At 35.3% G+C, this 14,126-nt stretch overlaps 1 protein-coding gene and 1 non-coding gene across 8 annotated transcripts in view; both read left to right on the plus strand.

The window, feature by feature from the left end:
- PLEKHB2 (pleckstrin homology domain containing B2) overlaps window positions 1-14,126 on the plus strand; it is a 69,033-nt gene that overhangs the window by 29,700 nt on the left and 25,207 nt on the right. For all 7 annotated transcript variants that reach the window (XM_039869293.1, XM_039869291.1, XM_039869290.1 and 4 more), the window contains one exon: window positions 13,894-13,999. In XM_039869293.1, the coding sequence (XP_039725227.1) occupies window positions 13,894-13,999 (106 nt within the window). The remainder of the gene's footprint in view (window positions 1-13,893; window positions 14,000-14,126) is intronic.
- LOC120607454 (5S ribosomal RNA) lies at window positions 4,883-5,001 on the plus strand. Its single transcript, XR_005654160.1, has one exon. It is a non-coding gene; the product is annotated as a 5S ribosomal RNA (ribosomal RNA).

Raw genomic sequence — 14,126 nt, forward strand, 5'->3', positions numbered from 1 at the left:
CATCCTTAAATGACACATTAGACCAACTGGACATAATTGATATTTACAGAGCCTTTCATCCCAGAACAGCTGCTTAGCCATTCTTCTTTAGTGCACGTGGAACATTCCCAAGAATCGAATACATATTAGACACAGAGATAGCCTCAACAAATATAAGAGGGTTGAAATTATACCAACCATATTCTCTGATCATAATGCTTTGAACTAGAGATCAACTACAGAAAGAAATCAGGAAGAACCACAAATACAGGGAGATTAAACATTCTACTGAAGAATAACTGGGTCAGAGAATAAATAAAAAGAGATCAAGAGATACATAGAAATGAATGATAATGATAGTACAACATATCAAAACTTTTGGGATATGGCAAAAGCGGTCATAAGAGGAAAGTTCATATCATTACAGGCCTGCCTACCTCCGAAAACAAGAACTAGCCTAAATAAACAATGTGACGCTTCATCTTAAAAATCTGGAAAAGGAAGAACAAATGAGGCCTAAAGTTAGCAGAAGGAAAAAAATAATCAAAATTAGAGCAGAAATTCGAGCAGAAATAAATGAGATTGAAAATGTAAACACTATAGAAAAAAGCAACAAAGAGCTGGTTCTTTGAGAAGGTTAATAAAATTGACAACCTCCTGGCTAGACTCACTAAAGAACAAAAAGAAAAGACACAGATAAAGTTAGGGATGAAGAGGGGGAAATTACGACTGACACCACAGAAACACAAAGGATCATACATGAATACTATGAAAAAGTATATAATACCCAATTTAATAACCTAGAAAAAATGGAACACTACTTAGAAAATACAACTTTCCTAGACTGAATCAAGAAGAACTTGAAAATCTAATTAGATCGATCAGCAGTATGGAAATTGAAACAATCATCAAAAACTTACCAAAAAGTAAAAGTCCAGGACCAGATGGCTTCACCAGTGAATTCTGTCAAACATTCAAAGAAGATTTAATACCTATTCTCCTCAAACTCTTCCAAAAAATCGAAGAGGTGGCAATACTTCCCAACACATTTTATGAGGCCAATATTACTCTGATTCCAAAACGTGGTAAAGATAACACAAAAAAAGAAAACTACAGACCGGTATCTTTCATGGACACAGATGCAAAAATCCTAAATAAGATACTAGCGAACCGAATACAGCAACCTATTGAAAAGATTATGCACTACGATCAAGTGGGCTTTATCCCAGGGGCACAGGGATGGTTCAACATACGCAAATCAATTAATGTGATACACCACACAAACAAATTAAAAAATAATCATATTTTATACCAGATGCGGAAAAAGCCTTTGAGAAGATACAACATCCAAAATATACAAAGAACTTGAACAACTCAATAGCAACAAAAATTAAATGATCCAATCGAAAAATAGGCAGAGGACCTGAACAGACACTTCTCCCTAGAGGACATACAAATGGGCAACAAATACATGAAAAGATGCTCAATACCACTAGCTATTAGGGAAATGCTTATCAAAACAACAATGAGGTACCATCTCACACCTGTTAGCTATAATCAACAGGACAAGTACTAACAATTGTTGGAGAGGATGTGGAGAAAAAGGAACCCTATACAGTGCTGGTGGGACTACAAATTGGTACAACCACTACGGAAAACAGTATGGAGTTTCTTCAAAAAACTAACAGTTGATCTACCATATGATCCAGCAATCCCTCTGATGAGTATTTACCCCAAAGACTTGAAAACCCATATCTAAAAAGATATTTGCACCTCAATGTTCATAGCTGCATTATTCTCAGTGGCCAGGACATGGAAGCAACTGAAGTGTCCTACTATAGACGACTGGCTAAAGAAGCTGTGGTACATATATACAATGGAATATTACTCAGCCATAAGAAGAGATGAAATACTGCCGTTTGCGACAACATGGATGGACCTCGAGATAATCATGCTAAGTGAAATAAGCCAGACAGAAAAATTTGAAGATCACGTGATATTATTTATATGTGGGATATACACCTAAAAGCAACAAATGAGCAAGACAAACAAGTAGAGACTCATGGGCATGGACTATAGGCTAGTGGTTACCACACACACCAAAATTAACTCAAAATTGATTGAGTACTACATACTGAGTAGTGGTTACTATTGGGTGCTGGTGGAGGGGGTAGGTAGATGTGGTAAAGGAAGTCAAATATAGGGTTTAGGGATAAGGTGAAGTGGGTAAAGGGGATCAAATATCTGGTAGGTGAAGAAAATGGACTTTGGGTGGTAAACAATAGAATATACAGGTGTCAAATGATAATGTACACCTGAAAATTATATAATTGTGTTAACCAATGTTACCCCAATAAACTTAATTAAAAATTAAATTTAAAAAATAATAAAAATAATAAGTTAAAAGAAAAAACAGTTTGAGGCAGTATCAGAGAAATTAGAAATGCACTCTAAACCCTTTTCTTGTTTAACAGATTATCACCTTTTGCTTTCATAAAATAAAGCACTGCTTTATAATCTTCACGTTCATAATATGTTTTTAAGATAGGCCTAAAAATGAATAATGTCAATGGTAGTTGCTTTGGCAATTTGATTTCGATGATTTATAGTGTATACTTGATGAATTACTTGAATTCTCTTTAAAATCAGAAAAAAAGTTTTGCTTTTTTTGAAAAAACAAAAGTTAAAAAAAAAATAAAATCACATGCCAAATACCCAATAACTTGGTACCAAGTGTTCACTGCTACATATTGAAGTCTCTGTTGTGGGAGGCACTCCTTTTTTTTTTTTTAACTTTTAATTTGGTAATAATTATAGATTACCAGAAGTTTTCAAAGATAATATGGAGAGATCTCATGTACTCTTCTCTTAGTTCCACAGTTGTTACATGTTAGATAAAAACAAAACCAGGAATTTGAATGATACAATGTTTATGTCTGGTTCTGTGTTATTTTATCACTTGTAGATTTGTATTAACAACCACCTCAATCAAGATAAAAAACTTAATAAAATCTTCCTCTTGCTACACCCTTTTATAGTCACATCTTCCCTCCCCTTCCCTAACTCCTGTCAACTACTGATTTGTTCTCCATCTATATAATTTTGTCATTTCCACAACGTTATATAAATGGAATTTTACAGCATTTGATCTTTTGAGTTTGGTTTTTCACTTAGCACAATGCCCTTAAAAGCAATCCAAATTGTTGCATTATCAATATTCTGTTCCTTTTTATTGCTGAGTAGTATTCCATGGAATGATGTACTACATTATGTATTGAGGGACATTTACTTATTGGGGGACATTTTGGTTTCTTCAGATATTGGCTATTATCAGTAAAGCCACTGTGAACATGCACATGTACAGATTTTCGTGCAGACATAATGTATCATTTCTCTGAAATGAATGCCCAAAAATGTAATTTTTGGGTCCAGTGGTATGATAAGTATATGGTTAGTTAAAAAAAAAAATGACAAACTACTTTATTGAGTGACAATTATTTTGCTTTCCCACAAGTACTGTATGTGTCCCAGTTTCTCTGCATCCTCACCAGCATAGTGTGTTGTCGCTATTTTTTATTTTAACTTTTCTAATATTTCATTCTAATATTTCATGTAGTAATTTTTCATTGTGATCTTCATTTGCATTTCCCTAATAGCTGTTGAACATGTTTTTATGTACCTATTTGCCATCGTATATCCTATTCAGTAAGATTTCTCTTCGTGTGTTATGCTTATTCTCTAACTATTGTTATTATTATTTTTTGGCTATATTTAAAAATAATAGACAGTTAGTTCTTATATTTACACTGTACAATTCAATGAGTTTTTTTTTCAATTATAGTTGGCATATAATAATATACCAGTTTCAGTTGTACAGCATAGTGATCAGAGATCCACATAACTAGCAAAGCGATCACCACGCTAAATTTAGTACCCTTCTTCCCCCTTACATATTTATTACAACATTATTAAACATCTTCCCCATTCTGTATTCTACATCTCCATGTCTGTTCTTCAACTATTCATTGTACCTCTTAATCCCTTTGCCTTTTTTTTGTTTTGCTATCTCCCAACCTCTCTCCCATCTAGTAGCTCTCAAAATATTCTCTTTCCGCTTTTGTTGTTGTTGATTTTGTTTTTTAGATTTCACATGCACGTGAAATCATGCGATATTTGTCTTTCTCTGTCCAACCCATTTCATTCAGTGCAATATCCTCTATGTCCATCACGCCAATATCTTTTTCCATTCCCTTCCTTTGAGCCTGTGTGTGTCTTTTAATCTGAAGGGAGTCTTTTATAGGCAGCATATGTAGGGGTCTTGTTTTCTTATCCATTCAGCCATTCTGTTTTGTTTGGAGCACTTAATTCTTTTCCATATGAGGTACTTGTTGATAGGAATGTAGTTATTACCATTCTTTATTCCTGTTTTTTTGATACATGTTTTTTCTTCGTAAAGAAGTCCCTGCAACATTTCCTGGCTTGGTGTTGATAAATTCCTTTAGCTTATTTTTGTCTAGAAGGCTCTTTATGTATCCTTTGACCCTAAACGATAACTTTGTGGAATAAAGTATTCTTGGTTGTAGATCCTGGGTTTTCTTCATGTCAGATACTTTGTACCAAGCCCTTCTGTCCTGCATAGTTTCTTTTGAGAAATCAGCTACCAGTCTTATGGGTGCTCTGTAGGTAACTAACTTTTTTTTCCTCTTGCTGGTGTTAAGGGTCTCTCTTTGTATTTAACCTTTGGCATTTTAATTGTGATGTGTCTTGGTGTAGGCCTCTTTGGTTTCCTCTTCTTTGAGACTCTCGGATGAGGGAAGTGTTCCATCATTATTTCTTCAAATAGCTCTTCAACGTCTTGTTTTCCTTAAAGTATCCCTACGACACATATTTAATAGTGTCCCTTGTCTACGGCCATGCCACCCTGAACAAACCCGATCCCGTCTGATCTTGGGAGCTAAGCAGGGTTGGGCCTGGTTAGTACTTGGATGGGAGACCACTTAGGAAGGCCAGGTGCTGTAGGCGTTAAAAAAAAATTGATTGTGAACTGACAAGGTCCTTGCAATCCATGAGGTCAACCAAGGGTTGTCTTGCCTAAAAAGTATATATATACACACACATGTATATATAGTAAAAAAAACAAAGACCAAAAAACTGGCATTTATAAAAACAATAATAGTGTCCCATAGGGTCCTTAAATTGTTATTATAGTCTTGGCTTCTTTTTTCTTGCCATTCTGATTGTGTATCTTTGGCCTCACCATCCTCTATATCAGTTGTTCGATCCTCTTCTTTATCTACTCTGTTGATTCCCTCTAATGTATTCTTCATCTCAGGTGTGTTCTTCATTTCTGACTGGTTCCCTTTTGTAATTTCCATTTCCATTTTTATGTTTATTTTCTCTTTGTTAAAGTTCTCACTGAATTCCTACACTTCCCCTAAGTTCATTGAGCATCTTTATCACCATCTCTGTATATTTTGAACTCTACATCTGTTAGATTGCTTGACTTCATTATTCCTAGATTTCTGTTCTGTTCTCTTATATGGTTTCTGCTTCTTTGTCTTCTCATTTTGTTGGCTTTTTGTACTAAGCAAAGCTCCTAAGTCTCCAAGTCTTATTAGTGTGGATTTGTGTAGTTGGTGTCCAGTGGCACAGTCTTGAGAGGCGTTCAGCTGCAGGCCAAGTTTAGCCCCAGCCTGTGCTGCTCTGGGGACACCTGTTAAGATTCAGCAAGCAGTCCACAGATGCTGTGCTTATAGATGCTATGCCTCAAGAAACCAGGCCTGAAAATGAAATCAGCTGCCACCAGTGTGAGTCTTGGTGCTGCTTAGCAAGGAGCACCTACCTTACCAAGGACACACCTGGATGTGGCTTGAGAGGGTTTGGGAGTCAAGGGAGGCAGAATTCCAGGTAATCTTCTGGGCGGAGTGACCTGTGTTATCCATTTTGATGACATCTCAGCTATGGCGGTGCTGAGTCCGTGCACTGGGAATGGGGAGGGCTCAACAGAAGAACAATGGATATTACCTGCACTTTTGCGCAGGAGAGAGCCTTGCCTCAGGCCCTCACTCCGACAACCCAGTGTCCCTCTGTAAGTCCCTGTGCCCCTGCTCGCAGCCGACCGGGTGCTGGTGCTCAGAATGAGCAGGTCCGTCACCGCAAAAATCCACTTGTGCACATGGCCCCTTTAAGAGGTGTCTACAGCTGCCGCAGCCTCTGTCTCATTCAGCTACCCGGGTAGAGTAGCCTTGCGTCTTCGCCTTGTCCTACCTTCTCCTGTTGCAGGGTGATTTCTTCTTTCTCTCCCTAGGTGTAGGGCTTGTTTATCTAGATCCCAGGTGACTGTGCTTGCTGTTTGCTCTGCGTTTCTGTCTCAACTTTGATTTGTTTGCAAGAGGGATGATCAAAGCCTCTGTCACTTCTTTTCCAATTGTATTATTTTTTTAATGTTGAGTTTTGAGAGTTCTGTGTATGTTTGAGATCGTCCTTTGTCAGATATGTGATCTGCAGCATTTCTTTTCATCCTTTAACCAGTGCCTTTCACAGGTGTTAATTTTGATGCTGTCTCTTTTACTCATTTTTCTTTTTATGAATTGTGCTTTTGTTGTCATGTTTAATACTTTACCTAGACCAAGTTTCCTAAGATTTTTCTGTTATATCCTGAACGTTTGATAGCTCTAGGATTTACACTTAAGTCTTTTCCATTGTGAGTTAATTTTTTATAAAATGTGAGAGTTCAGTTGAGGTTTATTGATTTGCGTATCATCTAGTTGTTCCACCACTGTTTTTTGAAAAGACTGTTATTCCTTTCTGGAATTGCTTTTGTATCTCTCAGAATTAGTTGGCTGTATTTTTGTGTGTCTGTCTGGGTTCTCTGTTCCATTCCATTGATTTCTGTGTGTGTGTGTTTTTTTTCCTCTGATAATATACAAACTTGATTACTGTAGATGTGTAAGAAATCTTGAAATTGGGTAGACTTGATTCCCCTGCTTTATTCTTCCTTTTCAGAATTCTTTTAATTATTCAATTCCATTTTATTTCCAATTTAATTTGTCCAAATCTACAACAGAATCTTTCTGAGATTTTGATAGACATTGTTTTAAACCTGTGTATCAGGTTTTGGGGGGAGAATTGACATCTTTATGATATAGAGTTTCTCATTTCATGAACGTGGACTATATCTAGTTCCTCTTCGATTTCTTTTGCTAGCATTTGTACTTTTCAGTGTAAAAATCTTGCATACGTTTTGTTAGATCTATATTTAAGTATTTATTTTTTTTGAGTATTGGTATATGGAATTGTATTTTAAATTTCATATTTATTGCTAGTGTATAGAAGCACAATTAATTTTTGTATGTTGATCCCATAGCCTGTGAACTTACTAAACTCACTAGTTTTAGAGGTTTTTTGTTTTTTTTTGTAGATTCTTGAGTTTACAGTACAATCATGTTATGTACAAATAGGGTATCTTATTTCTTCCTTCTCAGTCTGTGTCTCTTCTATTCCTTGGCTTGCCTTATTGCCTTGATTAGAACCTGCAATATTATGTTGAATAGCAGTGGTGAGAGCAGGCCTCCTTGTCTTGTTCCTGATTTTCGGAGGAATACATTCAGTTTTTTTGCATTAAATATGATGTTAGCTTTAGGTTTTTGTAAGTGTTCTTTGTCAAGTTCTTTATCAAGAAGTTCCTTCATTTTCTAGTATGCTGAACATTTTGTTTTTAATCATGAGTGGTGTTGGATTTTTGTCAAGTACTTTTTCTGCATCAATTGATATAGTCATGTTTTTTTTTTTTTTTCACCCTACTAATATGGTAGATTACGTTGATCGATTTTCAGATATTAAACCAGCCTTGCATCCCTGGAATAAACTTCAGTTTTGTTTGGTTGTGGTGTGTCATTCTTTTTATTTATGCTGAATTCTGGGGTCACTAAGACTTGTTAAGAATTTTTACATCTATACTCATGAAGGATATTGGTCTGTAGGTTTCTTTTTCTGTACTCTCTTTGTCTTATTTTGGAATCAGATAATCCTGGCTTTGTAGAATGAGTTTGGAAGGTGTTCTCTGCTCTTCCATTTTCTAGAAAAGATTGTGTAGAATTGGTGTTAATTTTTCTTCAAACATTTAGTAGAAATTTCCAGTAAAATTATTTGGGCCTGGAGATTTCTCTTTGGGGGTATATATAATTACAAATTTTGGATTTTTAAAAAGTAGTTATAGGGCAATTTATTTCCTATTCCCTATTGAATGGATTGTGGTACTTTGTGCCTTTTGAGGAATTGGTCCTTCCCATGTAAGTTGTCTAATTTATGTGTGTAACTCTGTCATTTGGTCCATATACACTTATATTTTCTTGGTGGATTAACCCTATTATCATTATGTAATGCCTTTCTCTGTTTCTGGTAATTTTCTTTAGTCTGATGTCTACTCTATCTGATACTAATATAGCCACTTATGCTTGCTTTTTATTAGTGTTTGCATGGTATCTCTTTTCCCATATTTTTTCTTTCAGTCTACATATGTCATTACATTTGAAGTGAGTTTCTTATAGACAACAATAGTTATGTCATTCCCCCCAAACCTCCATTCTGAAAAATCTCTATCTTGTGACTGGTATATTTCGATGATTCACATTTAGTGTAATTTTTGATATGGTAAATTTAAGTGTATATTTTTTTTGGTTTTCTTTTGGTTCTGTTTTTTTATTTTTTTATGTTCTTTTACTTAAGTTTTTTTGTGAGTTACTCGAACATGTTTTAGAATGGCATTTCGATTTGTCTGTAACGTTTCTGACTGTATCTCTTTGTATTCCTTTTTTAGTGGTTGCTGTAGTTATTACATTATACATATGTACATATTTTTCAAAGTCAAATGTTCACATTTTAGTAGGTTCAGGTCAAACCATTACTTCTAAGTTCCTTTTTTCACCCTCCACTTTATTATATGATTTTATTAAATATTTCTTTTGTATACATTGATAATAACCACATTAATAGTGTTATAAATTTTGTTTTAGCTGTCATACTTATTAGAAAAAATCAAGATGTGAAGGAAAGTATATTATATTTACATATATTTCTGCTCTGATCATATTTTCTTACTTGCTGTTATTTCAGGATTCCTTCTTTTAACATTTACTTCCTTGATAGTGAACTTCTTTTTGCCATTCGCTTAGGTCTGTTGGCAACAAATTCTTAATTTTTCTTCATCTAAGAATGTCTTGACTTCTTTATTTCTGAATATTTTTATTAGTATAGAATTCTGAATTGATATTTTTTCAGCACTTGGTCAAGAAATGTGCCATCATACAAAATTTTTTTTCCCCCATATATGTAGTGTATTGTTTGTTTCTGGCTACTTTCTTTGTCTTTAGCTTTCAGAAGTTTGACTATGAATTGATGTGGATTTTTTTTTTTGTGTGGATTTTTTTTTTTGGTGTTCCTTCAGTTTCTTGAGTATATAGGTTTATGTTTCTTGCTAAATTTGGGGAATTTTAGGTTGTCATTTCTAGAATCTTTTTCTCTTCTGAAACTGAGACATGGATGATAAATGTCTCACATGTCTTAGAGATTCTATTAATTTTTTAAATTAATTTTTATTTTCTCTCTGTTCCAATTGGGTAATTTCTACTCTTCATGTTCCTGTTCACTGATTCCTTTTTTATGATCTCTATTCTGTTGCTGAGCCCATTCACTGAATTATTTATATTAGTTACATATTTTTTAGTTCCAGAATTTTCATTTGTTTTTTTTTTTATATTTTGATATATATGAATATGTATATAGTATTCCTAGATTTTCTGTTTTCTTATATATATACATATTTGAAATATGTTCATAATTGCCAGTTGAAATATTTTTTGAAAGCTGCTTTAAAATCCTTTCTAGATGATTCCAACATTTTGGTCATCTTGGTGTTTTTCTCTTTTGTTGTCTTTTCTCGTTCAGTTTGAGATCTTCCTGGTTCTTGGTCTGACTAGTGATTTTTTAATTAAAACTTGGACTTTTTAAGTATTATAAGACTGAATCTTATTTAAATCCTGTATGTTTGCAGGCTTTCTTCTGATGCTGTTCTGGTGGGTGAAGAGGGGGGCTACTTCATCACCGCCATGTAAGGGTGGAAGTTCAAGTTCTCCACTGGGTCACAGTAGGTTCCTTGTCACTGCTGGGAGGGTTGGGAATTTAGATCTTCCTTTGGGTCTCTGTTGATGCCAGCCTTTCTGGGAATTGGAGGGGCTCCCCACTAACCTCCACTGATACTGCAGTTACAGATGAGAGGTCACGAAGGTATTCACTCTCCTTTAGGTCTCTCTGCTAATCCTACCCCAGTGGGACAGGCACCTTGTTTCTGCTGGGCAGAAATTGGAGTTATGTCCTCCTACATGGTTTCTACTGACACCATGGCATAAGACTAGAGGTGTCTTGTTTCCATTCAGCAGGATGAAATTCCAGGCTCCCTACTCAGCCTTCTCTAACACTACCTGAGATGAGGGGTGTGAGAGTGCTTTGTTACAGTCCACTAAATGTGATAGTTCAGACTTTCCATACTTTACCTTTGCTGGTAGGAGTGGAGGCACAATTATTTCTGTGGTGTTTATCAAATTACCCATTTCCATCCTAGTTCTTCAGATGGAGAAAGCAGGCTTTTCTTGGGGCCTTTTTAACCTGCATTTATTAGCATTTCTGGGTTGCTGGCTTCTCTTTTGTTCAGTCTAAGATACACAAGGCAAAAATGAAACCCAGGGAACTCACCATGTGTCTGTAGGGTTCTGTGTTCCCTAGCTAATCTGCCACCTTCTAACCTTTCAGAGTCTCCTTATGTCTATTTTATATATAATATCCAGGGTTTTCAGCTGTACTGAGCAGAAATAGGGGAAACAATGTCTGCATCTACAGTAGTCTCCACTTATTTGTGGAGGATATGTTCCAGGACCCCTTGTGACTGCCTAAAGCTGCAGATAGGACCGAACTTAATATATGCTACGTTTTTTCCTATACATACATATACTTTACAGCTTCTCTTTGGCATATCTGAATTGCCAACATCAATACTCTTATACTTTGGGGCCATTATTACATAAAAAGTTAGGATTACTTGAACACAAGCACTGTGATACTGTGATAGTCTGTTGAATATGCTAGACAAAGGGATGATTTACATCCTTGGTGGGGTGGCATGGGACAACACAGGATTTCATTATTTTACTCGGAATGGCACACAATTTAAAACTTAGCAATTATTTATTTCTCGAATTTTTCGTGTAGTAGTTTCAGACTGCAATCAACCATGGGTAACTAACCATGGAGAGCAAAACCAAGGATAGGTTGAGGGGAGTACTGTATTCCATCTTCCAGAAGCGTAAGTCCTGTTTCTTGCCTTTATAAGAGAGCAGGTAATCTCTATACATGTATTTGCCTGACTACAGCTCCCTGTTCTCCCCTGTGCCACAGCACTTGTCACATAATGACAGTAATTGTAATGTTTTTAAACATACCTGTCCCCTACCTGTGAGTTCACAAAGTAGGTTAGGCCTTTTATCTCCATTTTTCTCAGGACATTTGGGCAGTGGAGGCGGGTTCACTGCCCATTTCTAGCAGTGCTCTTTTATAGGCCTGTGCTGCTGGAAAACTGCCAGCTACTTGCTCAGTTCTCAGACTTCAGGGTTCTTCTGCCCCCCAACGTTCCCAGTCTTTCATATTATCTTGCTTGAAACTGCTGAAAATTGGGCTGGGGAAGGTTCTGCTGCTAGGCTGGTTTCACCAAGAGAATACTGTTTTTGGATGAATCTCATATATTACCTGGTCTAACCTGATCATTTTAGAGATTAGCAAAACAATGCCCTGAATAGATAGGTGACTTACTGAAGGTCAAGTTAATGGTAGAGCTCAATTGAAATTCATACAGTTCTCTTTTTTTTGTTGCATTTTTCTGCCTTCTTCATTTTATATCCTCCAGTTGTGGGTTTGTTTTTGTTAAATCTTAAAACAAAATTTTTAAAAAGGCATAACCACACTGTCTTATGTTATTTATTTTTATTGACTTTTAAATTGTATTTACTATAACTTGGAGAGTCAATTTTAATCTTACCAGGGGTTTGAAATTGTATTTTTTAAAATTGAGGTGTAATTGACATACAACATTATATTAGTTTCAGTTGTACAACGTAATGATTTGATATTTGTAGTGCAAAACAATCACCACAGTAAATCTAGTTAACATCCATCACTATACATACTTACAGAATTTTTTTGTTGTTGTGATGAGAACTTTTAAGATTTACTCTCAATAGCTTTCAAATATGGAACACAGTATTATTAACTGTAGTCACATGCTGCACATTACATCCATGAGTTATTTTTTAGCTGGAAGTGTGTACGTTTTGACTCCTTTCACCCAAGTCTTCCACCTCCCAACCCCGACCTCTGGCATCCACCGAGTTATGCTTTTATTTGCGGACTGTGTTTGTTTTAGATTCACATATAAGTGAGATCATATAGTATTTATCTTTCTCTGTCTGACTTATTTCACTTAGCATAATGCCCATAGGTTCCATCCATGTTGCAGATGGCAAGATTTAATTCTATTTTTATGGATGAATAATATTTCGTTGTATATATACACCACATTTTCTTTATCCATTCATCTGTGGTGGACACATACATTGTTTTCATGTCTTGGCTATTGTAAATGTTGCAATAAAAATGGGGGTGCACATATCTTTTTGAGTTAGTGTTTTTGTTTTCTTTGAATAACTACTCAGAAGTGGAATAGCTAGATCATATTTTTATTCTATTTTTAATTTTTAATTAAAATTTTTTTTGAGGAACCTCCATATTGTTTCTCATAGTGGCTGCACCAATTTACATTCTCATTAAGAGTGTACAAGGATTCCCTTTTATCTACATCCTTACCAACACTTGTTAGTTCTTATCTCTTTGATAATAGCCATGCTCACAGTTATGAGGTGATATCTCATTGTGATTTGGATTGCATTTCCCTGATGATTAGTGATGCTGAGCATCCTTTCACGTGTCTGTTCCATTGATATCTGCATCTGTTTTTATGCCAATACCATACTGCTTTGATTGCTATAGCCTTGTAATATAGTTTGAAATCAGGAAACATGATGCCTCTAGCTTTGTTCTTTCTCAAGATTGCTGTGGCTATTTGGGATCTTTTGTGGTTCTATATAAATTTTAGAATTGTTTTTTCTCTCTGTGAAAAACACCATTGGTATTTTGATTGAGATTGCACTGAATCTATAGATTGCTTTGGTAGTATGGACATTTTAACAATATTTTTCTAATTCATGAGCATGGACTATCCATTTATTTGTGTCTTCTTCAGTTTCTTTCATCAGTGTCTTATGGCTTTCAGTGTACAAGTCTTTCACTTCCTTGGGTGAATTTATTTCTAGATATTTTATTTTTTTGATGATGTAAATGGAATTGTTTTCTTAATTTCTCATTTTGATAGTTCATCATTAGTGTATAGAAACACAATAGATTTCTGTATATTTATTTTGTATCCTGCAATCTTACTGAATTCATTTATTAGTTCTAACAGCCTTTAAGGTTTTCCATATATGATATCTTGTCATCTGCAAATAGTGACAGTTTTACTTCTTTCCAATTTGGATCCCTTTTATTTCTCTTGTCTAATTGCTCTGGCTAGGACTTTCAGTACTATGTCGACTAAAAGTAACGAGAATGGATATCTTTATCTTGTTACTGTTCTTAGAGGAACAACTTTTAGCTTTTCACCATTGAGTATGATGTTAGGCGTGGCTTGTCAAAAATGGCCTTTATTATGTTGAGGTACATTTCCTATATAACCACTGTGGTGAGATTTTTAAATTATAAATAGATGTTGCATTTCAAAATTATATTTCTAATGAGCCTGTTTCTTTTCAACAGGCATATGGCTATGGTCCATACAGTGGTGCATACCCACCAGGAACTCAAGTTGTTTATGCTGAGAATGGACAGGCTTATGCTGTATCCTACCAGTACCCATATGCAGGTAAGTCATGGAACCCTTCCATTCCTTGTTTCTCTTCATTTAGGGGGTAGATCAATAAAGGCTGAAGGATTTTTATTTCTCAATTTAAGGATAAGTGAGCTATGTTTCCTGATTATAGACCACAAAT

Source organism: Pteropus medius, unplaced genomic scaffold (assembly GCF_902729225.1).
Source record: "Pteropus medius unplaced genomic scaffold, Ma_sr-lr_union100, whole genome shotgun sequence".
Classification (NCBI taxonomy): Eukaryota; Metazoa; Chordata; class Mammalia; order Chiroptera; family Pteropodidae; genus Pteropus; species Pteropus medius.